This window comes from Lissotriton vulgaris, chromosome 4_1, assembly GCF_964263255.1.
Source record: "Lissotriton vulgaris chromosome 4_1, aLisVul1.2, whole genome shotgun sequence".
In the NCBI taxonomy this organism is placed as follows: domain Eukaryota; kingdom Metazoa; phylum Chordata; class Amphibia; order Caudata; family Salamandridae; genus Lissotriton; species Lissotriton vulgaris.
Window position 1 is genome coordinate 725,263,593 of NC_141691.1, and position 27,892 is coordinate 725,291,484.

The 27,892-nt window shown below is 42.3% G+C and overlaps 1 protein-coding gene across 1 annotated transcript in view; it reads left to right on the top strand.

Annotated features, from left to right (window-relative positions):
• Positions 1-27,892, top strand: part of CAGE1 (cancer antigen 1) — a 1,013,025-nt gene that overhangs the window by 396,389 nt on the left and 588,744 nt on the right. Inside the window, exons 6-7 of the mRNA XM_086966850.1 lie at positions 1,696-1,818; positions 9,715-9,864. Coding sequence (XP_086822976.1) covers positions 1,696-1,818; positions 9,715-9,864 — 273 coding nt within the window. The remainder of the gene's footprint in view (positions 1-1,695; positions 1,819-9,714; positions 9,865-27,892) is intronic.

A 27,892-nucleotide genomic window follows, 5' to 3' on the forward strand; every position in this document is an offset into this window, starting at 1 on the left:
TCCCCTTGAACCGCAGCAGCACTTTGCAACAGATCGCCATTGAACACGACGACGAAACCCAACACCAAAAGACACCTATGCACCTGGCTTCCCTGGGTGAGGTAACTTGAGTACCCCAGTTCTCCTGTGGGTGTTGGCTCTTGAACCCTTAAGTCTAAAGAGGTTTGCTCCAAGTCCTCTCCTTAGTGTCCTAAATCTTTACATTTTCAACCGCGACTTTCCCCATAGAAGCTAAGGGCGTCTTGCGGCTGTGTTCTCACACTGCAGGCGTTCCCCTTGGGTCCCCTGTGTTACTACCTTGGGTGGTTCCTTGTGGCCCCAGCGATCCTACAGGCCCTAGGCCTTGTCCCTAGTCAAGTCGGCTGTGTTCTCACACTACAGGCGTTCCCCTTGGGTCCCCTGTGTTACTACCTTGGGTGGTTCCTTGTGGCCCCAGCCATCCTACAGGCTCTAGGCCTTGTCCCTAGTCAAGTCGTGGTTCTTATACTACTTTCTTAATATATGGTTTGGTATGACCCTAGGGCTCAACGTATATTGTGCTAATTTACTGTGTGATAATAAGTTTACCGTATGTACTTTTGCCTCTAGCCTCATAATCAGACTAGAGGGATGTGTTTAGAATAAATACATATATTATATATATATATATATATATATATATATATATATATATATATATATATATGTATATATATATATACCTGGTGTGGTTCTCCTTTCATTTGGTCATTCACAAGATTATAGACTGGTAAAACAAGCGGATTCACATTCCTCCAAGACTTAGCCTGAAGGCTGCTCTCCACAGCTACCACTAGGATTGCTTTTTTAAAAGGTTGTCTTTAACCTACCATCAGTAAGGGTCGTTTGGACTGGTACAAGGTGCCCATTAGAATAGTGGACAGCATATGCAATGCCAACTCCTCACAGTCAAGGAATCACCCATATTTATATACTGACTTTGCACACCATTTATCTATGTTTTTCGTGTGCCTGGATTCCCCGTACATACGCAAAAACATCAATTTGCAATGGCAAATTTCACATCATGACTCGCAGAATCAATATATGTTGAATTTTCAAGGCTTGTTTATAAACACAGAAACTACACCAATATGATGGATTTTTTTCCCATTCCTAAATGCAGGAGAATGGTTGAAATCATCACTTCGTTACCATTTCATGATGGTAAGCAGAGAAAAAAAGTAAAATATTCACACATGCGCATTTCCTACTAATTTACTAATTGCCGAAAGATCCCTTGGGAGTTCTTGTAAATCCTTCCAAGTCACAAATTTATTTTACATATGTGTGTATCCCAAGGGAGTAAATTACTTACTTTACATTTGGGCTTTGTGAATCAGCCCATGTGATGGTTTTCCTGGTAAATATTAAATTGCTAACTTGTAAGAATAAAATTAAAGAATATAAATGGTCATTACTATGTATTTTGTACTGTTAAGTAGGTACATTTACCATCTGAGTAAAGAATACCGAAATGTTGGTAAAGCGGCAGAGTACATTTTTATAGTGAAATCAAAGAGTTAGTCACATAAATGGGGGTTTCAAACAAATAAATTTAAGTCCACGGGCATTACTTTCAGTGTTGAATTTGGTGTAGAACATTACTAAACATATGTTTATTGCTATCATACACAGTTTTCTGTAGCATTTTATCATTTTGATTTTCTGTGTTAGGAACAGGTGCATAATGAAACAGTGCTAACACTCAGATCCAAAGTAGCCTCACTGAGGGATGCATTGAAGAAGAAAGACGAAGAAATGCAGTGGAAAATGCATATGTTGGGCAGATTTCTTCTGGTTAGTCTAATTTTGCAGAAGTATATATTCATCTTTCAATAGACTGTATTATTTTGTTTAGGTCTGGCTTGAGACAGCTGTAGCTATCATGCAATAGCCATTAGGTATTGCAAGTGTCCTTTACCTATTGACCACCATACATTTATCAGCAAGTGGTTGATTGTAACTATCTGCCATGTGGTATGGAATTTTCCACTTTACTGGTAAGCAGACATTTTTATTGGATCAGTTAGCTTAAGTTTGCATAGGAACGTTTTTTTACCAGCGACTCTGGTGGCTCTCTGAATCAGAAGAGCCAGTGCTGCTGCAGAAACAGGACTGTGGAAGTTTGAAATTAATAACCAAAAGGTATCCAGAACCATAAAGCTCAAGGACTAAAAATTGAAAAAAACAGAATGCGGAAAGGAGGCAATTCCTTTTTGTTATTTAACCCTCACACACCCTATTGGTGTCATGCTTCATCATCGGGTTCAACCTGACTCCTAAAGGTGAGGGTGGGCTCAACTATTTCAGGGAAGTCTTAGGCTCAGGACCCCTTTCTTCCAATGCAGGCTCGAGTTTGCGAGCATTGTGGATCCGCCATTTCAGGCAGCAGGACGGCTTCGCGGCTGGACATGCCGCTATACACAAAAAGAGAAGGTTACCCCACTGAAGCCATCACACACAGAGGGGAATACCTCATGTGTGCCACAGGCAGCCATAATCACAGCGTTCCTGCCTTGCTTCGCATTTTAAGCCAAACGCGTTTCGAGTATCTTCGTACCCTTGATCACTGGTAGCTTGTTGTTCCTCAATGATGCACGGACAAAGGAAAACTGCTGTGGGACACCTGATTTATTTAAATTATGGGACTTTGAGTTTGGCATGTATTTTGGGAACTACTCTAACCACAATGCCATCACCCAATGGAGCGGGACTTACATATTTAAATAAATCAGGTGTCCCACAGCAGTTTTCCTGAAGATACTCGAAACGTGTTTGGTTTAACATACGAAGCAAGGCAGGAACGCTGTGATTATGGCTGCCTGTGGCACGGTTGAGGTATTCCCCTTTGTGTGTGAGGACTTCAGTGGGGCAACCTTCTCTTTTTTGTGTATAGCAGCGTGTCCAGCCGCGAAGCCGTCCCGCTGCCTGAAACGGCGGATCCACAGTGCTCGCAAACTAAAGCCTGCATTGGAACAAAGGGGTCCTGAGCCGTGGGATCACATTGGCTTGGATTACAATGAACCAACCTATTGCTTCACCCATTTGGGAAAAGACTCATGTATGCTTGTAAATATTACGGACCTTGTAAATACCCACATGGGGAATTATGGGACTTTGAGTTTGGCATGTATTTTGGGAACTACTCTAACCACAATGCCATCGCCCAATGGGGCGGGACTTACATATTTAAATAAATCAGGTGTCCCACAGCAGTTTTCCTGTGTCTGTGCATCATTGAGGAACAACAAGCTGTCAGTGATCAAGGGTACGAAGATACTCGAAATGCGTTTGGCTTAACATGCGAAGCAAGGCAGGAACGCTGTGATTATGGCTGCCTGTGGCATGTGTGAGGTATTCCCCTTTGTATATGTATATATATATATATATATATATATATATATATATATATATATATATATATATATATATATATATATATATGTATATATATATATATATATATATTCTCGGCATAGAACGTCCGTGGCCACAGTATGCAGCAGCAAGAAAGACGAGGCAAACCCGATTTCTGTGGATGTGGTAAGTTTTATTCAAGTATAATCCTCATCACCACTCCGCCATGACGCGTTTCGGTGCAAACAGCACCTTCACCACACATTTTTTTTACCACACCTGGTTTTAGAGCGCTAATGCATATATATATATACATACATACATACATACATACATACATACATATATATATATATATATATATATATATATATATATATATATATATATATATATAAGCATTAGCGCTCTAAAACCAGGTGTGGTAAAAAAAATGTGTGGTGAAGGTACAATGAGGTAAAACCCTCGTTGTAAAGGCTGTGTCCTATTGACAACTAGCATGAACGTAGAGGAGCTACAGCAACAGCACCTACTGACGAGAAAAGGGGAGTATAATGGCAGGGTGCAAAGTAATAAAAGGCAGACTGGATATAACCATGAAAGGTGTTTTAGTAGTTAAGCACATTGTCACTAGCTGAATGCTATCATTTTGTCACAGTGACCAATATCCCTTCCAACAAAATATAAATCCTGTAGGATATAATGGGATTTATATTTTGGCGGACGGAATATTTATCACTGTTAGTGATGGAGTAACCTGTCTAAAAGTATTGCACTACAAAAGGGAAAAACATACTGTATGAGCTCTTCATGGCTAACATAGTAGAACTCTAGGCAAAAAGAATATGTAGCTAGGTTAATGGGGAGTAAGTGCGTAATGCTATTTAACAACACCAAGGAGAAGCATAGCAAAATGTCTCTGGTAAGAGGGTATGTTGGGGGATACACAGGCATAGCTGCCACTAGATCCATGTTCCGTTGATAATTGCAATCAGTCCGGATTTTTTAGCCTGCAGTATTTTGCATGATTTGAATTTTAATCTTAAACATCTGCTTGTAACACTAACACACAACCTACAAGTTCAGAAATGCAAAATGAGTGTGTGAGCCTAAGAACCAGGAACAGAATGATGTGACATACATAATATGTGTCCACCTGACAGTTATACCCTTAAACCTGTAAAGGGAATTGTTTGTATTTCCTATACATGGAAAGAAACAGAAAACATTTAGAGGCTTCAGTTTCTTCAAACATAATGCATAGACTACTGGATGATGAAAGTAGTGACGACAGGAACAGCAGATGGGTTGCCCATGCAACTTGGTCCAGTGACATCCAGCTCATCGTCTCTCTTTCTGACTCAACCAGCACCGGCAAAGCAAACTTCGCCGACTGCATTAAAAAAACTTCTCTGCTTGGATGAAAAACAACTGTCTCCAGCTCAACACAGACAAAACCGAAGTCCTAATCTTTGGCAACAACCATTACCCCAGGAGGTCTCTTGGTTGCTCTCCAAACTTGGTCCTCCCCTCCCCTGCAGACCATGGCATGAATCTCTGGTCCTAGACACTAACCTCTCAATGAGTAGACAGATCAACGTTGTCTCCTCATCATGTTTCCACATCCTGCAAATGTTATGCATGTTTTTCAAGTGGATCCCCCTGAACACCAGACAACGGTCACCCAGGCTCTTATAACAAGTAGACTTGATTATGAAAATACCCTCTATATCAGAATCCCAGCCCATGTCCTACGCTGACTCCAAGCCACCCAGATCCCCACCGCCAGACTCATCCTGAACATCCCACAAAATAACCACATCTCTCCACACCTCAACAATCTCCACTGGCTCCCAGTCTAGGAAAGATGTAAGTTCAAGCTACTTACCAATTCCTGCACAATCATAACACCTATCCAGCTTACCTCAACCGCCGCCTCAACTTCTACCTGCCCCCCAGACACCTTTGCTCAGCGTCCCAGGCAAGAGCACACCTCCCTTGCATCAAGAAGACCAGAAGCGCTAGACGCTTCTTCTCATACCTCACAGCCAAGACATTAAATGACCTCCTGAAACACCTTAGAACCTCCCCTTCCCTCATGGAGTTCCAAAGGAACCTCAAGACATAGCTCTTCCAGATGAAACAGGTATGATCTCTTCCTCCCTTCTCAGGCCTGCCCTACTGAGTGCTTGGATACCCTTACGAGTGATTAGTCACAGTCTACAAATTCACATAACATAAAAGACATATAAGTCTCTATCAGGTGAACAAGATATTAACCTAAGTCTTAAGGTTACTTCCATGTATCTTCTTGGACATCCTGGTACTGAGCCAGAGGTCAGTCACTGTTGAAAGCTCCCTGGTGTCAGTGAGCTTGTTGTCAACCAGGAGCTGGCATAGCTCCAAAAACATGTACTGAGCATGTGCTTTCTCAAAACAAGATTGTGCTACCCAGTAAAATCATTCACTTTGCTGCCTCACACCCAACCACTCAGTACTTTACTGCAATAATCAAATAAATCTAACCAACACTGGTTTGGCAGTTTATGACTGTCCTTAAATAGCATGCAGTATTTCTCTTGGCTAAATCCAAACTTGGCGACAAGGATAGATTTCATGGGGGAATACTTCATCTGGTCTCCGAGCTTTGGTGTGAGCAGGGTATCCCTCCCCACTGTAGGCATATGGGTCCAGAGACTTGCCTCCCAATACTCCTCTTGAGACCATGTGCATCCTTAGAGTTACCTAATAGGCTGATAATCATTTGTTGATGTCATCTCCCACCATATAGCTAGGCACCAAGTCTTTAGGAATGATGACCTTTTTTTACCTCCATTGGACACTGTGATATTGCTGCCACCATTAGGGCTGGAATCCGTTTGCTATGCTTTGAGTTCCAGGTCTCTGAGGCTCCTTTCATGAGCCAGTTGCTCCAAAGTAAGTTTATTTTCCGTGGCCTGTTTCTTTTCAGGAAAGCTCTCTCAGCCTCAGCTTTGGCCTATCTCTCCAATGTTTCCAATTTTAATGTGGCAAGTGGCAGCTTGAGCTCCCTTTCAGCTTTTGCTATCCTCCAGCTTCTCAGGGGCAGATCACTGGAAGGCACACTTCTCTTTTCACTTACAAAGGGCACCACTCCTGAGGTTGAGTTGTCCTCCACCTCTCAGTGCTGCCGCTCAAGACTTGTGGGTAGGTCCTCCTCTTGCTATGTTGCTGCTAGTGATTGATGAACTTCAGTCCAGGCCCTCAGAGTCTTCTGGGGCTCCAGCTTGCTGGTTTTCCTCTTAGCTGGAACCCCCTCTCCTTACAAGACTCTCTGAGCTCAACCACAGTGTAGTTATTCAGGTTGCAAGATGAAACTCCACCCTTGCTGGTAGAGCCACAGGCAGAGGCAATAGGTAGAATGAGGGCGAATTTGGATAAAAGAAAAGAACCACTCAAGAAGAATTTAAAAGAAACTTGAAATGGTATCAACTTATTTATCTGGGATTTTAGTGTTACACCAAGTTACTGTATGACAATGCACAGACACAAGTACTGAATACCACAACTGAACATCAATGTAGGAAGTTGGGTTACTGGTTAAGAGGGGGTGAACCCCTACTCAAGCAGCACCCACAATTCCTGTTACGGTGAAACACAAGCAAACCCCAAATTAACATGTGCTGAACCCTCTACTCAAAGTGTAAAGAATATATGCAGCACTCAAACAGTAATACAATGAAAATACAAAACAAGAAAAATCACACACCAGTTTAAGATACCTAGAGTGAAAGTTGATAAATTAGTTGACACCAAACAACAAAAATCCAATCAGTAGAACCGGATATATGCACATTTAAAGGTTTAGGTAAAAATAGTGCTTATGAGCACAAAGTGCCAACTATGGTTATCTGGTCGCACTGGACAGGGATAAAGTCACACGCTCAGGCAGACAGTGATGGAGCGCAGGCCGGATACTGGGACCACGTTAGCCCCTCTGAGAAAGGTACTTTAAATCATGGTTGTGGAGCGTTGATCCACACAGCAGCCGTCCTGAGGTGCAATGATGCATCCGCATTAAAGATGCTTCACACATAAGTGGCTGGAATGAGCTGCAAGGGCTGTGATATGGCTGTGTTGCACTGCATCGGTTCCCATGAGAGGCTACGAGGTCCGCATCAAGTATGCATCACAAAGTGGCGGGCTTGTTTCTTGGCTGCATAGGTTCAAATAAGGTGCTGTGAAGAGCTGGGTTGATTTTGCGTTGCAATGCATCGGCTTCAGAACCAGTAGAGTTGACAGCTGGGTTGGAAAAGCACCTTCATCCCCACTTCCAATGGTCGAGGACTGAAGGGGCCCCACTTGGGGGATTAGGACTCACAGAAGGGAAAGTGCAGGGGTCAAGATGGATGGACCCTTTTTCCGTCCCTGAGGTTCTGATTGGGAGACAAGCAAAGTAACCCTGGGAGTCACTCTGGTGATCCTGGGTACAAGATGCAGATCCACTCCTTCTCATGAGGCAGCAGGGCAGCAGAGTAGCCAGTGAGCTGGGAATTCCTTGCAACAGAGCAGCACAGCCATATCTTCTTCTGAGTCTTCCACAGGTCCAGAAGTGTACTGAAGAGTGGATCTGAAGCTCTCTTTTTTACACCTGGTGCCCACTTTGAAATGGAGAAACCCCTTCTACTTACAGAAGTGTTTGGTGTCTTATTTTATCTGCTACATACATGTGTCAAGGACAATAACCAACTACATCCCTTACAAGCTGGTTTCAGGATCAGTAAAAGTAGTGAGCTGGTGATCCTCTCTGCCCTCAATGACTTACAGCTTCTGGTGGACTGCCAACCTTGCCCTGTTGGACCTGCCAGCTGCATTTGGCCCAACTGACCGTGCTATACTGGTACAGAGGCTAAAGAAACTGAGATGCGATTCTTTGAGTTTACATTGGTTTTGCTCATTCCTTGTGGGATGAACAAAAGGCCTGTTCATGCCACCTTTTACAGTGGAACCTAGAGTCTCCACTTGCGGCATCCTCGAGGAGTCCATTTTGTCACTGCTCTTGCTTAATATTCACAAGAAACACTTGGCAGAGTTGCTTGGAAAACATGGGTACTATGTTACCTGTGTGCAAATGACACATAACTTATATTTAATCTGCACCACAGAAACTACTCTACCCTGACAGCTCTATTCCACCATCCAAATTAGTATACATTATAGCAGGGATTCAGCGCTGGATGTCTATCAACGTCCCAAAATAGAACGCAGCTAAAACTGAAATGGTGATCACTGACAATTACAATACCAAACTAGATCCCTAGGTCTAGCAGGGATTCATGGGTCATTGCCCCCTCCCCACTAGGAATGTACGCAGCCTGGTTTTCAATCTGGATACAAAGCTATCGCTCGAACATCAGCTAACGCAAATGTCCAGCACCTCTTTCTGGCATCCAGATCTGGTTAAGCAAACACTCCTATTTGTGCTGGTAATCCAAGCATTAGTCTTGTCACAACTCAATTTCTCTAAAGTCATTTATTTGGGGATATCAGATAAGACGCTTAATTGCAACCAGAACACAGTTGTCTTGTTCGTTTCAGGCAGCCCCAGGTTCCAGCCCATTTTCACCAATTGTGAGTCGCCTGCATTGGCTGCTGGCAGGGAAGAGCGCTTTAGTTAAGGCCATGGTGATAATCGGATCCTCCCTGGCGCAGCTCTGCAGTTTCAAAAAGACAGGCCGCGCAGACCCTGCGAAGAAGAGGGCTGTGGAAACTTGCATCCCGGAGCCCACACCAGGACTTAAGGGACAGATCTTTATTTGTGATTGTCGCCAGAGAATGGAATAAGCTCAGGATGAAATTCGGATAATCTCCCAATTGCTCCCTTTTCAAAAGGATAAATATTACATATTTAAGCAATAGTATTCTGTGCACCCACGCGATCCCTGCAGTTTTTTCCACATGGTATGGCTATCCTATCTTTTGTATTTCTTTCTCTTGTCATTTTGTTATTTATTATTTGTCTTTCCGGCTCTGAAGGTTCGCGTGTGTGCACTTACAATATTACATGTAAAAAACACAAATACATAATCTCCGTCCATGCAGTTATCCAATGTGGTTTTAGTGACTGACTAATCCAGCCTTCAATTATATTGGTTTGTGTGTTATTTTAGATCAATTTTAATAAGATACCAGTTTTGCCAGCCATTTTATTTCCTTTACACAAAATTCTGTGGGTAAAAAACATACAGAAATTATAACTGCATAATGGAAGTTTTGATTTGTCTGAGATTTAAAGCCAAGGGAGGTAACGTTAATTAAACAGAAATTTCATAAATCTGAGTATGTTTCATTCTGCAGGATATGAGGTCAATGCATTCGGATTTATCTATGAGAGTTCCTCCATATGAAGCTGACTGCTTTAATTCCACATGTGTGCAGAGAGCTACTCAACTTCTTTCTAAAATTAACAATCTTCTAGCGCTGACAGAGGGGATTCTTGTCTGCCAGGTAACATCATTATTTTTTTTTATCTGCTACTAAATCATAATGGACTTTTTTAAGTACAGCTTGCATTTATTTCTCCATCTCAGCATTTTCTTTGATATTCAGAAACAGAATCGTGGTACAAATATAATTTGAGAAACTATTATTTTATACATTTTCAGATTTTTTGATTAAATTAATGATCCTTTATATATAATTATTGATGAGTAACAGTGAATTATAGGATGTTTTTCACGGAGGGTTTCTGAGCCACAAAAATTAGACAGCGAGAGCGAAGCTCGAGTTGTGTATGATGTCACTTATAAACCTAGTTGTAAAACATCCCTGGTAATTCACTTTTTACCCATCTATAATTGTATGTTCTGTATGGCCCCCCAAATCATCTACTTCTGTTTTCAACTGCTTCACAGTGACAGAGGAGTAATAGTGGAGCCATACATAACATGGCCTCTGTTATGTATCCCTGTCCCAAAGGTTAAAAAACAAGCCTTATCAACGATCCTTGACCAACCCCCACCACCTTTCCTACCTTCCTTTCCCCTCCTGCGGCTGTGCTTTCTACTGTCATTCAAAGCAGGCACGCAGAGCTGTGCTGACAGGCCCTCAAGGAGGCCTGGAAGGCTTTCATGACATCACAATCGTAGGTTTGTAATCAACGTTTGCTATGTCATAGTAGTGGGTTATGAGATTCAGAAATTGAAATGAACTATAGAGTCCCTCTATGAGAGCCATACATAACAAAGTAAAGCATAGCAAGAAATGATGCTGTTTGACTTATCTTGTTAGGAACAATCTAGCTAGAGGCAGGTCATAAACCAGAAGAGAAGATGGGATCGGCTCTGCAGCCCAATTCCATGGTGCTGGCTGCCTCCTTTGGCCATCCAAAGTTTGGTTCCATTCCTCTGTAATCTTTTAATTCCATAGGCTGTTTTATTTCTATTATGGTGGTGTGTCCACTGCCCTTTGACTCCTTAATCACTAGACATGCCACTTCAAACCCAAGTTCTCATAGTTTGCCAGCAGCGCTCCCCCTTTTGCATACCAGCTGATGCCGTGTTTCTCTCTCTGTTATGTATCCATGTCCCAAAGGTTAAAAAAAATCTTATCTCCCATCCTTGAGGAGAACAGCATTTACAACGCAACTTTTACCACACACTACCTTTACCACGCAACTTTTACAACGCAAGTCGTTACAACGACTTGCGCTGGGGGCGCGCTGTGGGATAGGGAATAGTTTAATTTACGATCCAAAACCTTCCCTACTATCCACGGGGACTGGAGTTGGAATAGTAAATTAAACTATTCACTATCCAGTGCCCCCCAACGCAAGTCGTTGTAACGACTTGCGTTGTAAAAGTTGCGTGGTAAAGGCATGCGCTGTAAAAGCATGCGTAGTAACGACATACATACATCCTTGACCAACCCCACCACCTTTCCTGCCTTCCTTCCCCCTCCTGTTGCTGTGCTTTCTGCTTTCATTTAACCCTTTCCATGCTCATGGCGAGCTCAGCTCGTCATGAGGCACAGTGGAGCTGTGCTGATGACGAGCTGAGCTCGTCATGAACAATGGGAATGCAGAATCTGCAGCACAGGGCAAAAATCCCTGCAGCAGCCATGTGGTTAAACTAAATAAGCAGAACTGGGCTGCCGGGATCTCAAGGATGCCTGGAAGGCCTTTATGACATCACAACCGTGGGTAGCTAGTTTTGTAATCAAGTGTCAGAGTAGTGGGTTATGAGAATCAAACACTGAAATCGATGATAGAGTCTGTCTATGAGAGCCATACATAACAAAGTAAAGCATAACAAAACTGATGAAGTTAGACTGGCCTTGTTAGAAACAATCTAGCTAGGGTCCCTACCTGTGCAGGCAGGTCATAAACCAAAAGAGAAGACGGGATTGGCTCTGCAGCCCAACACCATGGTGCTGGCTGCCTCCTTTACCCATCACAATCTTGGTTTCAATTCCTCTGTAATCTCTTATTCCCTAGGTATTTTATTATTTTTAGTATAGTGGTGTGTGCTCAGCCCTCTGACACCTGAGCCAATAGACATGCAACTTCAGGCCCTAGTGCTCGTAGTTTCCCAGCAGCGCTCCCCCTTAAGCATACCAGCTGGTGGGGTGTTTCTCGTCGGAATTCCTCCTCAGGGATGGGCTATCAGAATGCTGAGACTGTACTGCAACCTCCCTTGTACTGTGATCCCAGGCACTGCGAGCCTTTAACTTTTCCTGTGGTTGCCTCTACCTCCTCGAGGCAGATGGCTTTACCAAATCCTTCTTAAGGTAATTATTGGCCCTTTTGCTATCTCTTGAGAAAAGGTACGGTCAAGAGAACTGCCGGAAACTTTCCGTTCTGGGAAAAAAGGTTCCTAATAGCCAGGATACAAAGTTATGACGGATTCATACTCAGTTTGACACCAACAGAGTGATATACGATATTTAATACTAATCAACAAAGCACCATACAGTGCATTCGGTTGGTTGTGCTCTGCTTTCTAAACCAGATGAAACAAAGAGAATCAAACTGCACCTTGCATACCCTGTACTTTCCCTGCATTTTCCTTCATTTCCACTCCTGTACCATATGCTAGTGGGAAAGGACAAATACTCTGGGGAACAAGGGGTAGAGATAGGACAATCCAAGTGATATTCCTATGGGAGGTGGAGGTTTAAGGAGTAAAATGGTGCTTTGTACCACTTGATTCAGACAAGGCACACTTCAGTTTGGCACATCTACGAATGGTTTACGAAAGCACATTACAGAACTTATAGGAAGGGGAATGGAGAAATGTGTACCTTGTTCTGCAACGAGACAGAGGATAAGGTTGCAATTATTTTAACCTCAATGTGTGCATTATAGAAATGTAAAACGTGATACATCATTGCACACTTACACATAATACCATGATATATAAAATGTAATATGAAATCTATATAAACGTCTACAAAGTACTACATATGGTTGAGCACTGAGGTGAACAGCAGAGGGTTAGCTTTCTCTTCAATTCCATGATTATTAATGAAAGGAGGCTTGTCTTTTATCTTTCGTTCATCCGATGAAATAGCTTTCACAATTCAGTCCCATATTGAATCTCAATATTTATGGCCTCTTCTAACTTGCGTTCCACTGTAGAAAGTTATACTTGTTTTGTTCTGCTATCTGTTTCTCTGAATGTTGTTCCTGGATTCTGCTCTGCTGCCTTGTTTCTTCACTGTTGCTCGACACATTCATGCTCCTCTAGCTTGTGAATTGCAGGTAAGTTTCGGCTATAGGATAACTTGTAATCCCTACCCAGAACCCTCAGTGCACCAGGTCTAATACTTCACTTTAGTTCGTTTTTTTCGGCCGTCTGGTTCACATGTGCTTTTGGAGCTCGGGGACCGTTGAGCTACAAAAGAGGTTGTTAAATTGCAGTGCTTCCAACAACTTCTGAAGACCACCTTCAGCCAGCAATGACTCAGATTTGACTGGGTTCGGAAGCTTATTTTCAGTGCCAAGTTTTATCAGAATAACTTGTTGGGGGATGGAGTTATAGAGAACATTCCTTTCCAGATTTCTTTTCAGTGCCAAGTTTTATCAGAATAACTTGTTGGGGGATGGAGTTATAGAGAACATTCCTTTCCAGATTTACCCGAACTGCACCCAGTGGGTATAGAGTCAGAATATCGAGTTGGAAATGTTCACTTGCACTAATATCGACTTTGAAATATCGAGGAACAGAAATATCGACAGCAAGAATATTGTTGTCCAGAATATCCAGTTTAAGGTAAGAAATATCGTTTTTTTAAATATTGAAGTCATTAATGTCGTTTGCAAAAATATTGATGTTGAAAATATCGTTTTTTTAGTTAGTGTTATGTATTTTAGTGTGTATTCTAAATGCATGTGCTCCGTTTTTTTTGTCCAAGTATTGTTTTTGTTTTTTAATAAATGTTTACATTTTTTAGTAGTTACTAATTTGATTTAATCAATTTTTACGTTTTAGTTCCGTAGCGGGTTGTGGGTTTATAGTGGAATAGGGTGAGAAGTAATTTAAATATAATAAATTATGTATTGATTTTTAATTATGAGTATTTATTTAATTAAGATTTTATTTTGTTAATTCTGGGAATTCATTTATTATTAATTGATTATTAATTTGCTGTTAATTTTTATTAATTGGTGAATGTTAATTGTGTAATTTTTTGGGAGTGAGTTGTGGGTTTATAGGGGAATAGGGTGGAAAGTAATTTAATTATAATTACATTATTATCTATGAATCAATATTTATTTATTTAATATTTTATGCAGTTAATTGTGGAAATTAATTTGTTATTAATCATGCATTAATTGGTTGTTAGTTATTATTAATTATTCGGTAGTTATGTTAATTCTGTAATTTTTTAAGGAACGGGTTGTAGGTTGATAGGGGAGTAGGGTAAAAAAATAATTTAATTTGAATACATTTAATAATATATTTTATATAATATTTATTTTCTTTTATTTCATAGTGTTAATTGTGGGAATTACTTTATTAATATTTAATTATCATTTGTTTGTTAATTGTAATATTAATTAATAGTTAATTAATTATGTTAATTGTGTCATGTTTTTAGAAATGGATGGTGGGGTTTATAGGGTAATAGGGTGGAAGGTAATTTATTTATAAATACTTAATTACTTGTTAATTAAGGCTAATTAATTAGTTAAAATTTAAATATGGCAATTGTATAATTAATTTGATGTGTGAGTTGTGGAGTTTATAGAGGTAAATGGTGGGAAGTATTTTTGTTATTAATTAATGATTTGTGGTTAATTGATATTAATTTATTAATGCAAAATTAGTTATGGAAATTGTGTAGTTATTTTTAGGTTTGTGTTGTGATGTATATTGGGGTAGAGGGTGGAAACTAATTTAGTTTAAATTAATTCATCATTATTAAGATTCATTTATTACCAGTAACAGTCTGTGGTGGGAGTAGCTGCCGGGCAGTGACATGGGTTGGGGCAGGGTGGGGTGGTAGTAATCTACGGATTACGGAGGATTACAGGTAAATAAACATATAAATAAATAAAACAAATTACGTTGCGCGCAATGCATCGTGGGGATGCAGTGCGCGCAACGAAATTCGTTTTATTTACTTATATGTCTACTTACCTGTAAACCTCCTTAATCCATAGAATACTACCCCCACCCTGCCCCTCCCCCTCCAAACGTCACCGCCCAGCAGCTACTCCCACCACCAACCGCTACTGTTTATTACTTGATAGATATTTTTGGTAATTGTTTATTTTTATTTTGTTTGTGGATTTTGGTTCTATCGGGGAAAGTTTGGTTAGTACAGTAATTTCTATCTGTTTTAATGTGTTTTTAAATAATGTCATTGTTTAATTGACCATTATTTGTGTTAATTATGGATGTACACTTTTTTTTATTTAGATGTGTGTTTTAAATTGTGTGGTGTTATAGGGTAGGTACAAAAAATATTATATTGAAGTAATAGTTAATGTTTTTGATGATAAATCATTTCTATTACAAAATATTGAATTGTTTGAAATAAATTATTTAAAAAAAGTAATCTTTGGATGTAATCTTTAGATATGTATAACATTATAATATGTTTGGATGTTTTGTGATTTTTTATATTTTTATATGTTTTGTTTTTTGTTTTTTTATTATGTTGTAATTGATATTTTGTTTGTTTTTAAATTAGAATTGCTTTCAGTGTGAATAGTAATTATTACACATCTGCTATCCAACGCTTTTCCTACTGTTGCACTCGCTGGAGTGGAAATAGTAATTTTATCCCCTCCGCTATCCAACACTTTCCCTACTGTTGCACTTGCTGGAGTGGGAATAGTAATTTTATTCCCTATGCTATCCAACACTTTCCCTGCTGTTGCACTCGCTGCAGTGGGATTACTAATTTTGACTTTTCTGATGTCCAACAGATTCCCTACTGTTGCACTTACTGGAGTTGGAATACTAATTTTTTCCCCTTCGCTATCCAACACTTTCCCTACTGTTGCACTCGCTGGAGTGGGAATAGTAATTCTTTCCCCTCCGCTATCCAACACTTTCTCTACTGTTGCACTCACTGGAGTAGGATAAGTCATTTTTACTCTTCCGCTGTCAAACAGATTTCCTACTGTTGCACTCACTGGAGTTAGAATACTAATTTTTTCCCCTTCTCTATCCAACACTTTCCCTACTGTTGCACTCGCTGGAGTGGGAATAGTCATTTTTACCCCTTCGCTATCCAACACTTTCCCTACTGTTGCACTCGCTGGAGTTGGAATATTCATTTAATTCCCTTGCTATCCAACACTTTCCCTACTGTTGCATTTGCAGGAGTTGGAATAGTAATTTGTATTCCTCTACTATCGAACACTTTCCCTAATGTTGCACTCACTGGAGTGGGAATAGTATTTTTTTCCTCCGCTATCCAACACTTTCCCCACAGCTGAATTCGCAGGAGTTGGAATAGTAATTTATACCCTTTTGCTATCCAATACTTTCCCTACTGCTGCACTCACTGGAGTGGGAATAGTAATTTTTTCCCCTCTGCTATCCAACACTTTCCCTACTTTTGCATTTGCTGGAGTGGGAATAGTAATTTTTTCCCCTCCACTATCCCCACTTTCCCTACTGTTGCATTTGCTAGAGTAGGAATAGTAATTTTTACTTCTACGCTTTCCAACTCTTTCCCTAATGTTGTACTTGCTGGAGTGGGAATAGTTATTTTTACACCTCCGCTCTCCAACACGTTTTCTACTGTTGCCCTCAATGTAGTGCAAAATGTAGGTTTTAAAAATATTAAATATTTTAATTTATTATATATATATATAATCTCATTCACGCTTCCCATTGATGGGTGTGCAATATGAAAATGGCGAAGTATGTTCATCGTTTGCACACCCTGTCTCCGTTCAGGCCTCTGAAGAGAAGCATATGGAGCTTCAACACGCGTCAGGCAATTCCATTATGTAGCGGCTCCTTCAAGCGGATCCTCGTTCTTGCCTATCATAAATAAAACTGCTGATCGAATGCTGCTCACCAGGTGGCCAGCTTTTGGAGCGAATGTAATACGCGGCCGTCCTGCCGCGCAGTGTGCACCACCCCGTAATGTTATGGGGGCCACCTGACATGGTAACCATCATGACAGCAACATGGGCCAGCAGTCACAAACAGGATTGAGGACGAGCCTGTTGGCAGGGTCCATACAGGACAAGATTTGTGTGCCATCCGGACCACATTTCACACAATGCACAATCTTATTCAAGCTTCCCATTGGTGGGTGTGCAATATGAAAATGGCGAAGTGGGTTCAGCGTTTGCCCACACTGTCTCTGTTAAAGCCTCTGAAAAGTAGCAGAAGGAGCTTCAAAACTCGTCAGGCAATTCCATTATGGAGTGGCTCCTACAAGCGGATCCTTGTGCTTGCCTATCATAAACAAAGCTGCTGATCGATTGCTACTCACCAGATTGACAACTTTTGGAGCTGAATGTAATACGCGGCCGTCCTGCCACGGAGTGTGCACCACCCCGTAATGTTAATGGGGCCATCCGACATGGTAAGCATCATGAAGGACATGTGGGCCAGCAGCCTCAAACAGGATTGAGGACAAGCCCACTTGCAGGGTCCATGCAGAACAAGATTTGTGTGCTATCCGGACCACATTTCCCACAATGCAGAATCTCATTCAAGCTTCCCATTGGTGGGTGTGCAATATGAAAATGGCTAAGTGGGTTCAGCGTTTGAACACACTGTCTCTGTTCAAGCTTCTAAAGAGAAGCATATGGAGCTTCGAAACGTGTCAGGCAATTCCATTATGGAGCGGCTCCTACAAGCGGATACTCGTGCTTGTCTATCATAAACAAAGCTGCTGATCGAGTGCTACTCACCAGGTGGACAACTTTTGGAGCTGAATGTAATACGCGGCCATCCTGCCACGGAGTGTGAACCACCCCATAATGTTATGGGGGCCACCCGACATGGTAAGCATCATGAGGGCAATGTGGGCCAGCAGCCTCAAACAGGTTTGAGGACAAGTCCACTTGCAGGGTCCATACAGGACAAGATTTATGTGCTATCCGGACCACATTTCCCACAATGCAGAATCTCATTCAAGCTTCCCATTGGTGGGTGTGCAATATGAAAATGGCGAAGTGGGTTCAGCTTTTGCACACATTGTCTCCGTTCAGGCCTCAGAAGAGAAGCATAAGGAGCTTCAAAATGCGTCAGGCAATTCCATTACGGGCAGCTTCTACAAGCGGATCCTCGTGCTTGCCTATCATAAACACACCACCGCTTAATGTTATCTTTTGGAGCAGAATATATATATATATATATATATATATATATATTCATAGAAAAAACCATAGGTTATAGTGGATATATAGTTAGGAATTTGCATTTACAAAACCTTGAAAATTCAATGAAAAAACCATTGGTTTTAGGCCATATATAGTTAGGGATTTGCATTTACAAAACCTTATTTTACTCGCATAAAACCATTGAAATTCCATATATAGTTATAAGCGCTAACTATATATCGCGCACCCGCAATCCACTGCTGATGATGTCACATATTACATCATTCATGACATGGTTAGTGACATCACTGATGACATCACTGATGACATCTCAAATGACATCACTGATGACATCACTGATGACAACATCCAGTGACTGTATGTTTCTGTAAAGTTAAAATATGTTTTACATATTGAAGAATGAGTGGATGTATAAGTGTCTGGATGAAGGATTTACTAGGTGCATGACTGACTGATTGAGTGAGTGATTAAATGTGTCTCACTGAGTGCATGGGTTAGTGACTAAACTGTTTTAATTTGTGCATCATTATATCTGTTGTTCTACAAACTGCTGCATATGTTGATTCGTAGCTATATGAGTAACTGTATGGGTTATTGATTGGTTGTCCAAGTATTTGTATGGGAGACTGAGTGTGTGTGTATGGGTGGCTGGGAGGTGTGTGACTCTGTACATAGATGTGTGAGTAGTTAATTCACTATATGTATAGATTCAAAAGTGCATGTGCAAACAGCTGTATGGGCGGTTGACTGTGTGCATGAGTGTATTGGTGAGTGAATGGATATCTCAGTGCTACATGTCAAAGTAAGTACATATGTAAAACACAGTACATGTGAGAGTTGACATATATAAATAACTGTGCATAAGAGCCAGTGAATGTGTGAGTGGCTGTATGGATCATTGTGAACTTGTATCAGGGATTGTATAATAGAGTAAATATGTGTTAGTATATGTTTGAATAAGTAAAGTTTGTATAACTGTATAGTTGAGGAAATGGAGGTGTGATTGATTCTTTGCATGACTGACTAGGTGTGTGAGTAACTCCATGGATGAGTGACAGTCTGTGAGTGTCTGTTTACACTGATTGTATCTAAGGTTATATTAGAGTCTGAAGAGGTTCATCGTATTATCACATGAATGATATCATCAGTGATGTTATCAGTCATGTCAAATGAGATGTTTTCAGTGATGTCATCAGTGATGTCATTTGAGATGTCATCAGTGATGTCATCAGTGATGTCACTAACCATGTCATGAATGATGTAATATGTGACATCATCAGCAGTGGATTGCGGGTGCGCGATATATAGTTAGCGCTTATAACTATATATGGAATTTCAATGGTTTTATGCGAGTAAAATAAGGTTTTGTAAATGCAAATCCCTAACTATATATGGCCTAAAACCAATGGTTTTTTCATTGAATTTTCAAGGTTTTGTAAATGCAAATTCCTAACTATATATCCACTATAACCTATGGTTTTTTCTATGAATTTCATTGGTTTTTTAATAGCAAATATGAAAAGCTTTAAAATGTCAAGTACGTGATAGATAAAAACATTTTCGTATTTATGCACGCTGATGTGCTTTGAACGCTGCACCCCCCCCCCTCCCCTCTTTTGTCTTAGTAGTACTCTCTCTTTGCAGATAGTGAACGGTAGTTAACGCAAGCCTTTTCCCCCGTTGTAATCCGTCGTGCCTGCTTGTCTCTCCATTTGATTGATTGTTGTCCAAGCATTTACTGTTTTAGAATTGGTTCTCTTTGGATCATTCTCTATTTACAAACAAGCACAAAGTCGCAATACTCTGTTTAGTCTTTGCAGATAGTGAAAAATCGTGTAAAAAAATAAAAGTAATCGAGCAAAATCAGTAGGCCACTAATTGGATCTCTTTTTGACCTCGCTAAAATAGAAATATTAGGAACAACCCTTCATGAGAAATACGAAAATAGTGAGATGAACTGAGCTCCACACCATGAGGGCTACAAGACAGCTCGCCTCCGTCACCCATCCCGCCCAAAATAACGACAAACCCTATGCAAATATTAAAAATATAGACAACACACCAGCAAAGAAACAGGGTAAAACATTTTATTAAAAAACTATTTACATAACGTTGGTTTATAAGATGATGTCAGTAGTGGACCGATGTGTGAATAGATCGAAAACAGCACAAGGCTCCAAGATCCGGATGGCAAGCTCCTGGATGTTGGGTGCCATAGTTTAGAGTTCTGAATTTCAGCCTTTTTCAATGCCTGTGCTTTGTTGAATCAAAATGGCGGCTTGACACAAAGCTGACTCAAGCGTTGCTACTGATGCTATGCAGACCAAAACTGGTTTTCAGTTTGTACATTTTTCTAGATTTTTCAATCCAAGTTTGGTTGACTTTGTAGAACGATGGCTTCAGATTTTCAACATACGGTGTGGTGGCGCTGACTGGGAGGGGACGCTTCGCTCCTGCCCCCTTCCCAAGTAAGATTTTCATACGTGAAAGTACGTTAATGGTTTTGGTCCCTGAGATGCTTCGATGTCACTGCCATTCTCAAATAGCATAAGTTCTGGATGTTGGGTGCCATAGTTAAGAGTTGTGAGCAGTGCTTGTAACACTGTCTGAAGCTTATTTCCACCTACTGCAGCTTCACTATTCTCAAAGTAAGTGAGTGTCGTTTGTGGACCTGACTGCATTAGAAAACAATGTGATATGTTACCTTCCTAAACAGCTTGACGGAGGCCCCTGAGGGGCGGTGTGATGGCCATGGACTCGGAGAAGACGCTTGGCTCCGACACCCTCCCCAAGTCTTATAGCACTGGTGTAGCCTGAGATCGCCGGGGTCCGGCGGAACTTTTTGCCTTTTGATGACTCTTCAATTCTGGACCTTGTCCCACAATCCGTTTGACCTGAAGACAAGCTGTAGTGGGGCGCCCCTTTATCGTTTTAGTTGCCATTCCGCCCGCTTTTGCTACACTGTGCCTCTTCCGCCATTCAGCTGTTTACCGCCCGCTCTTGCGACTACAGCGTCTCGCTCACCATGTAGTTGAGTTGCGCCCGCTCTTACGGTGCAGCGATAGGCGGCTGCCAAAGGACTCTCAAAATGGCGGCCGGCTCTTCGGTTTTGGGCCTGGTCCACTAAAATGGCCCTGGGACACCTTGGAACTCGGACGCTTCCCTGATAGGGCTTGGGTCCCATTCTCGAAAAGCGTCCCCTCAGCCGTGAAGATTCTACAAAAGTCTTGGGGGCCTCCGACTCCCGCAGGCTTCTGGTGGGGAGCGGCTGCCATGATTGCTCGTGGAATGGCCACGACGGAGCTACGAGATGGTAGTGGTCTCATGCTGACGCCAGCTTTAGTCTGAAACATCCAGAAAAACTATAGACTACCAATTCAATCAGTTCCGGTAGCGCCCCAACATGACCCAGAAGAGAAGAACTTGCCCTCCCCTCTTTGACTGATGGTTCTTGTTGCCTGTCCCCTCTGTTGTCATTTAACAGAACTTTTTGGACTGCTGAAAGGGGTTGTGTTCTGAACGCTGGTTGGTGGAGACATTTAGACTATATTCTTGACCTACGTTGTCGCGTAATGCGTTTTATGACACGCCGCATTAGCGCACCCGGAAGTGATCCGAGGCGCGGCGCGCAGCGCGTAACGTAAGCATAACAGGTCATGTGACTTGTTAATAAAACTTTTCATTGGTTCATTTTACTTTTGTTAATTTAATGATGAAAAGCTTGGTCATATGACCTAAAAATTACGCTTTTTATTGTTTTCGAACAATATTTTTTTTTCAAACATATGTTATAATATTCCAGGCTAATGTACTTTCCCGGAAAATTTACAACTGTCTTGCAAGTAAAATATATTCCTTTTTCGAGAAAAAGGGCGTTTCTTCCTTCCATGACGGAGCCGTTGAGTAAAAGAGATTCGGCCTGCTGTCTTAGTCGCCGATACGCCTGGTTATCAGATTCTTATCGATCACTTTATGTTGCAGACATGAAAAACACAACTGCCCTTGACCATTTATCTTTACTGCGTTCCTACATATTATACCTTTTATCCGTCATGTAATTGGACTGCTTTATTTCACTTGCCTTTTACTGATTCGAAAACAGTGACTAAAAGTAAAAACTTTACCAATGTAAATACTACTACCGTGTTTTGTTTTAAAAACCTTTATTGTGAAAATGTCAGTATACAAATACGGGCCTATAACCACGTGGGCCGGCCACGGAGCAAACTGAAATCGTATATGATGAGGAGACATTTACACTGTAGAGGAACGTAACGAGCGGGCCATTAGGTTGCAAGAACTAAGGTGTCTAACAGTTGCGGAATCGGTGGACATACATTTTGTAATTAAAATAGAACAGGGCCACTTACAATAACATTTTCTAGATATACATTTGCGGGCAAGGAGTTACGAGTCCCATTTATACCGGCGCCATTTTGGGCGAGGCCGGGCAGGTCCAAGATATAGTCAAAATGTCTCCACCAACCATCGGCCAGACCAGAACCCCTTTCGGCCCTTTATGCTACAAGATGGTGTCTTCCATTCAGAAAATATTGTTGGCAGCATTTTGAAAGGAAACAGAAACAGCCGTTCTCCTAGTGAGTTTCACATTGTTACATTTAGGAAGAATGTTGAAGAGTAGTATGTGGAAAATCTGAAGCCATTTTTCTACAAACTCTCAATCAGACTTGGATGGAAAAAAAAAACCTGAAGAATGTACAAACTGAAAACCAATTTTTGTCTGTATAGCACCAACAGTAACGCTTGAGTCAGCTTTGTGTCAAGCCGCCATTTTCATTCAATCAATAGCGTCCCCCTGCACACATTCAGGGACCTGGTCGTGTCTTCAGATGAAACGGATTGTAGGAAAAGAAACAGAAAGGAAAAGGAAAAAAGTTCCGCCGGACCTAGTGAAGCTGCAGCAGGTGCAAATAAGCTTCAGACAGTCTTACAAGCACTGCTCAGAACTCTCAACTGAGGCACTCAACATCCAGGACTTGCCATTCGGATCTTGGCGCCTTGTGCTGGTTCCGACCTATTCACACATCGGTCCACTACTGACATCACCTCATAAGCCAACGGGGCACCCCACGCCGACTTTCGGCGCAGCATTGTAGGATGGCCACACCAGTGCGGCAATTTGCTGGACACAACATCGGGGCCATCCAGATCTCGGCGCGTTCGACTCACTGTACCGCAACAGTGACCGCAACTCAGCTGGACACGCCGTCTTTCGGCGCAGCATTGTAGGATGGCCACACCAGTGCGGCAATTTGCTGGACACCACCTCGGTGCCATCCGGATCTCGGCGCGTTCGAGTCACTGTACCGCAACAGTGACCGCAACTCAGCTGGACACGCCGTCTTTCGGCGCAGCATTGTAGGATGGCCACACCAGTGCGGCAATTTGCTGGACACCACCTCGGTACCATCCGGATCTCAGCCCGTTGTGCTGCCTTCGGCCTATTCGCACATCGGTCCGCTACTGACGCCGCCTCACGTGCCAACGGATTTTCTACACTTTTTGTAGCCCTATGCCGCATAACAGGTCATGTGACTTGTTTATAAAACTTTTCATTGGTTCATTTTACTTTTGGTTTCCTAAAGATGGAAGGCTTGGTCATATGACCTAAAAATAACACTTTTCATTGGTTTAGAACATTTTTTTTTCCCAAACGATGAAAGCCCCACCTTGTTTCTGGATCATTCAGACTGAAGCTGGCGTCAGCATGAGAGCACCACCATCTCGTGGCTCCGTCATTCCGCGAGCAATCATGGCAGCCGCTCCCCACCGGAAGCCTGCGGGAGTCGGGGGCCCCCAAGACTTTTGTAGAATCTTCACGGCTGAGGGGACGCTTTTCGAGAATGGAGCCCAAGCCCTAGCAGGCAAGCGTCCGAGTTCCAAAGTGTCCCAGGGCCATTTCAGTGGACCAGGCCTAAAACCGAGGAGCCGTCCGCCATTTTAAGAGCCATGTGGCAGCCGCCTATCGCTGCACTGCAAGAGTGGGAGCAACTCAACAACATGGTGAGCGAGACGCTGTAGCCGCAAGAGCGGGCGCAACTCAGCTAGATGGCCGCCACCTGGGGAGGCCCGTTCACGCCGCCTCCCCCACACCCCCCCGGGCCGCCGCACGCCAATTTTCGGAGCAGCATTGTAGGATACCAAAACCAGTGCGGCAGTTTACTGGACATCACCTGGGTGCCTGTCGTACATGTTGTGTCAGCCATGTGACACTGGACACAGACCGCTACTGACGAGGCCTCCCCCCGCACCACCCGGGACGCCCCACGCTGTTTTTCTGTGCTGCATTGTAGGATCCCTAAACCAGTGCGGCACCCAGGCGACATCACCTGGGTGCCGTCCAGAACTCTGCACGTTGTGCTGCCTAGGGACTATTCGCACAAAAGACAGCTTCTAACCATTGTTGCTTTTTGTGTTGAGAAATGTTTAAATGTTTTTAGTTTTTGTTCCGTTCGTTAAAGTTAATAGTTAATAAAGTTTTATAACCTTACTTTGTTGGAGTGTTATCTATTTTTTTAAAAACGGGTGAATGGGGCCTTGAATCGGGTTATTGTCATGTGTGGGCTTTGGAAGTGTGCTGCTGCAGGATCGGACATTTCAAACTCAAATGCACGTTCTTTTTCTTACCTTTCCGAAGCATGGAGCGCAATAGCAAGCAGAGAAAGGGTGATGCACGTGTTGAACACTACCTGACCTGGCAAGTTGCTGGCAGTGCCCCCCCGCCCGCTCCTGAAAGAGGGCACACAACACACCGCCGCTCCGAGTACTTCACAAATCTTTAAAAGACCATGCGCTTGTTCATGAGGCTTAAATGGTTTATCACCTCTTCTAGAACCCCTGCATCGACCCTCTGACGTTTCCTGGAGAAATTACCATGTAACACAATACCAAGCCCTGTCAGCTGAAACCCCCAAGGAATCGTGGGGCATATTATCAAGGGGGTTTATCTCCGCTTTTTTGGCTTTAAAAGCCTTGAAAGCGGAGATAAAATTATCTCCCTATTACCAAGCTGTCGCTAACACCAGTTAGTGACAGCTAAAAGGAGATAGCGACCATCTTGGGCCCCGCTTTGCATGTCAGTGATACTTATCACTAATGACATGCTAAGTGGCGTGCCAAGATGTTAGCGACTGGAAACAGTCCCTAACATCGCTACCTTCTATTACCAACTTTTGGAGATATTCGCGCTAAGCGCGAATATCTCCAAAATCTAACACCTGCCCTGAGCAGTTCTTAGCCATGTTATCCAATGGGAGGTGGATAACATGGCTAAGAGCATTTGCTCGATAATACATGAATATCGCTGACTTTTCTGCGATAATAGCAAGGTTTATCTGCGATAAAAATCGCCGATGTGCGGCGATAATTTTTGTCTCTAAACAAAAATTATCTCCCTATTACCAAGCTGTCGCTAACACCAGTTACTGACAGCTAAAAGGAGATAGCGACCATCTTGGGCCCCGCTTTGCATGTCAGTGATACTTATCACTAATGACATGCTAAGTGGCGTGCCAAGATGTTAGCGACTGGAAACAGTCCCTAACATCGCTACCTTCTATTACCAACTTTTGGAGATATTCGCGCTAAGCGCGAATATCTCCAAAATCTAACACCTGCCCTGAGCAGTTCTTAGCCATGTTATCCAATGGGAGGTGGATAACATGGCTAAGAGCATTTGCTCGATAATACATGAATATCGCTGACTTTTCTGCGATAATAGCAAGGTTTATCTGCGATAAAAATCGCCGATGTGCGGCGATAATTTTTGTCTCTAAACAAAAATTATCTCCCTATTACCAAGCTGTCGCTAACACCAGTTACTGACAGCTAAAAGGAGATAGCGACCATCTTGGGCCCCGCTTTGCATGTCAGTGATACTTATCACTAATGACATGCTAAGTGGCGTGCCAAGATGTTAGCGACTGGAAACAGTCCCTAACATCGCTACCTTCTATTACCAACTTTTGGAGATATTCGCGCTAAGCGCGAATATCTCCAAAATCTAACACCTGCCCTGAGCAGTTCTTAGCCATGTTATCCAATGGGAGGTGGATAACATGGCTAAGAGCATTTGCTCGATAATACATGAATATCGCTGACTTTTCTGCGATAATAGCAAGGTTTATCTGCGATAAAAATCGCCGATGTGCGGCGATAATTTTTGTCTCTAAACAAGTTAGAGACAAAAATTATCGCTAGTTGTTCGTAATATGCCCCCGTGTTTTTGCTTGCAGAAATCGGGAGGCGGGAGACTAGCACTGAAATCAGTAGTCACACGCCTGAATCGGGAGGGTTGGCATGTCTGAATTCTCTACAGCTGGGGCCATAAACTACATCCGCAGGGGTAGGTGATAGCCTGGGACCAGCCTGGCATCTAAAATGGCTGCCGTGCACGACAAAATTGTGGCATTGGAAAAAAGGCAAGATGGCGCAGCCGCTGGAAGAGATGTATCAACATATATCAGCCTCCTCAGCCACCCTCAGGAAACATAGGGGATTAGGATACGTCTCCCGCACCCACTTATACCTAGTAATTTAATTAACGAAGCACAAAATGGCGAATTCCCGTTTCGCTACCAGTTTGCGGCCCAGTTCGCGGCCCGTGAAGCGCTTCTACCGTGAAAAATCATTTTTTTTTTATTTTCCCCACGGGACCCTTTAATAACCCCAACAACATTCCTAGGGGGTCAAGAGGGGGATACCTTGCCCCCTTTCATTAAATTCCCCTTTCGTTTTTCACCTCTTCTTCTCTCTCGATCCTACCGAGAGACAAGATGGCGGCCGCTCCGGACTGTTTAGAATGTTGACAGACACCGGAGAGCCAATCAGCTTTCTGCGCGCAAAGTTCCGATAAGCGAAAAGTAAGCGGACCGGATCGCTGCCCGGAGCGCTGTTACAGATATATATCTTGATTTAAACGTTAATTTCTCAAAATCCACTGAAGCACATATATTGAGACCTAGCAAAGGCACATCGGGCTAACAGTCCCTACAATTTTGCCAAGTTTCGTGCAAATCCATTCAGCCGTTCGAGCTAAAAGTGAGTCCAACCGCCCTATGGAAAACTCAATGCAAAAAACGCGTTTTGGGACCCCCCTTTTTTCTCAGCCCCCCCTTGACGAAACCCCACCAAATTTTCAGGGGCTGCTCAGAAACAAAATGTGCCATTTTCCTGAACATTTCAGCCGATTCCGTCCACAAACGCAAAAGTTATTAGACATAGAATTTTCAGAAATCCCATAGGGAATTAATCCTAACTATATATACCTACTGGCGATAGCCAGTAGGTAATATATATATATATATATATATATATATATATATATATATATATATATATATATATATCCAAACATCAGGTAGCACACAGAAGAAGAGCCTCAGGAAATTAAATTGGTTCGTTCCTTTAATGTGAATAACTTGCCAACAGTCACCACGCCAGGGCACAGGCATCCACAGTAAGGCCAGATGCGTTTCAGGAATCCAAATCCCTTCATCAGTGGCAGGATGAGAAATGAAAGGTCGTGCTGCAGACGAACAGTTTTTATTCAACACACCTGCTCCGATGGGCATGGCGCTCTCACAGCCTTATGGTGTTTGTAGTCCATCTCTATTTCCCCATGTGGGTGCGCTTCCAAACATTTCATTTGTAAAAAATAAAACCCATGTGGGTTGATGCAAAAGTCTCAGCCCT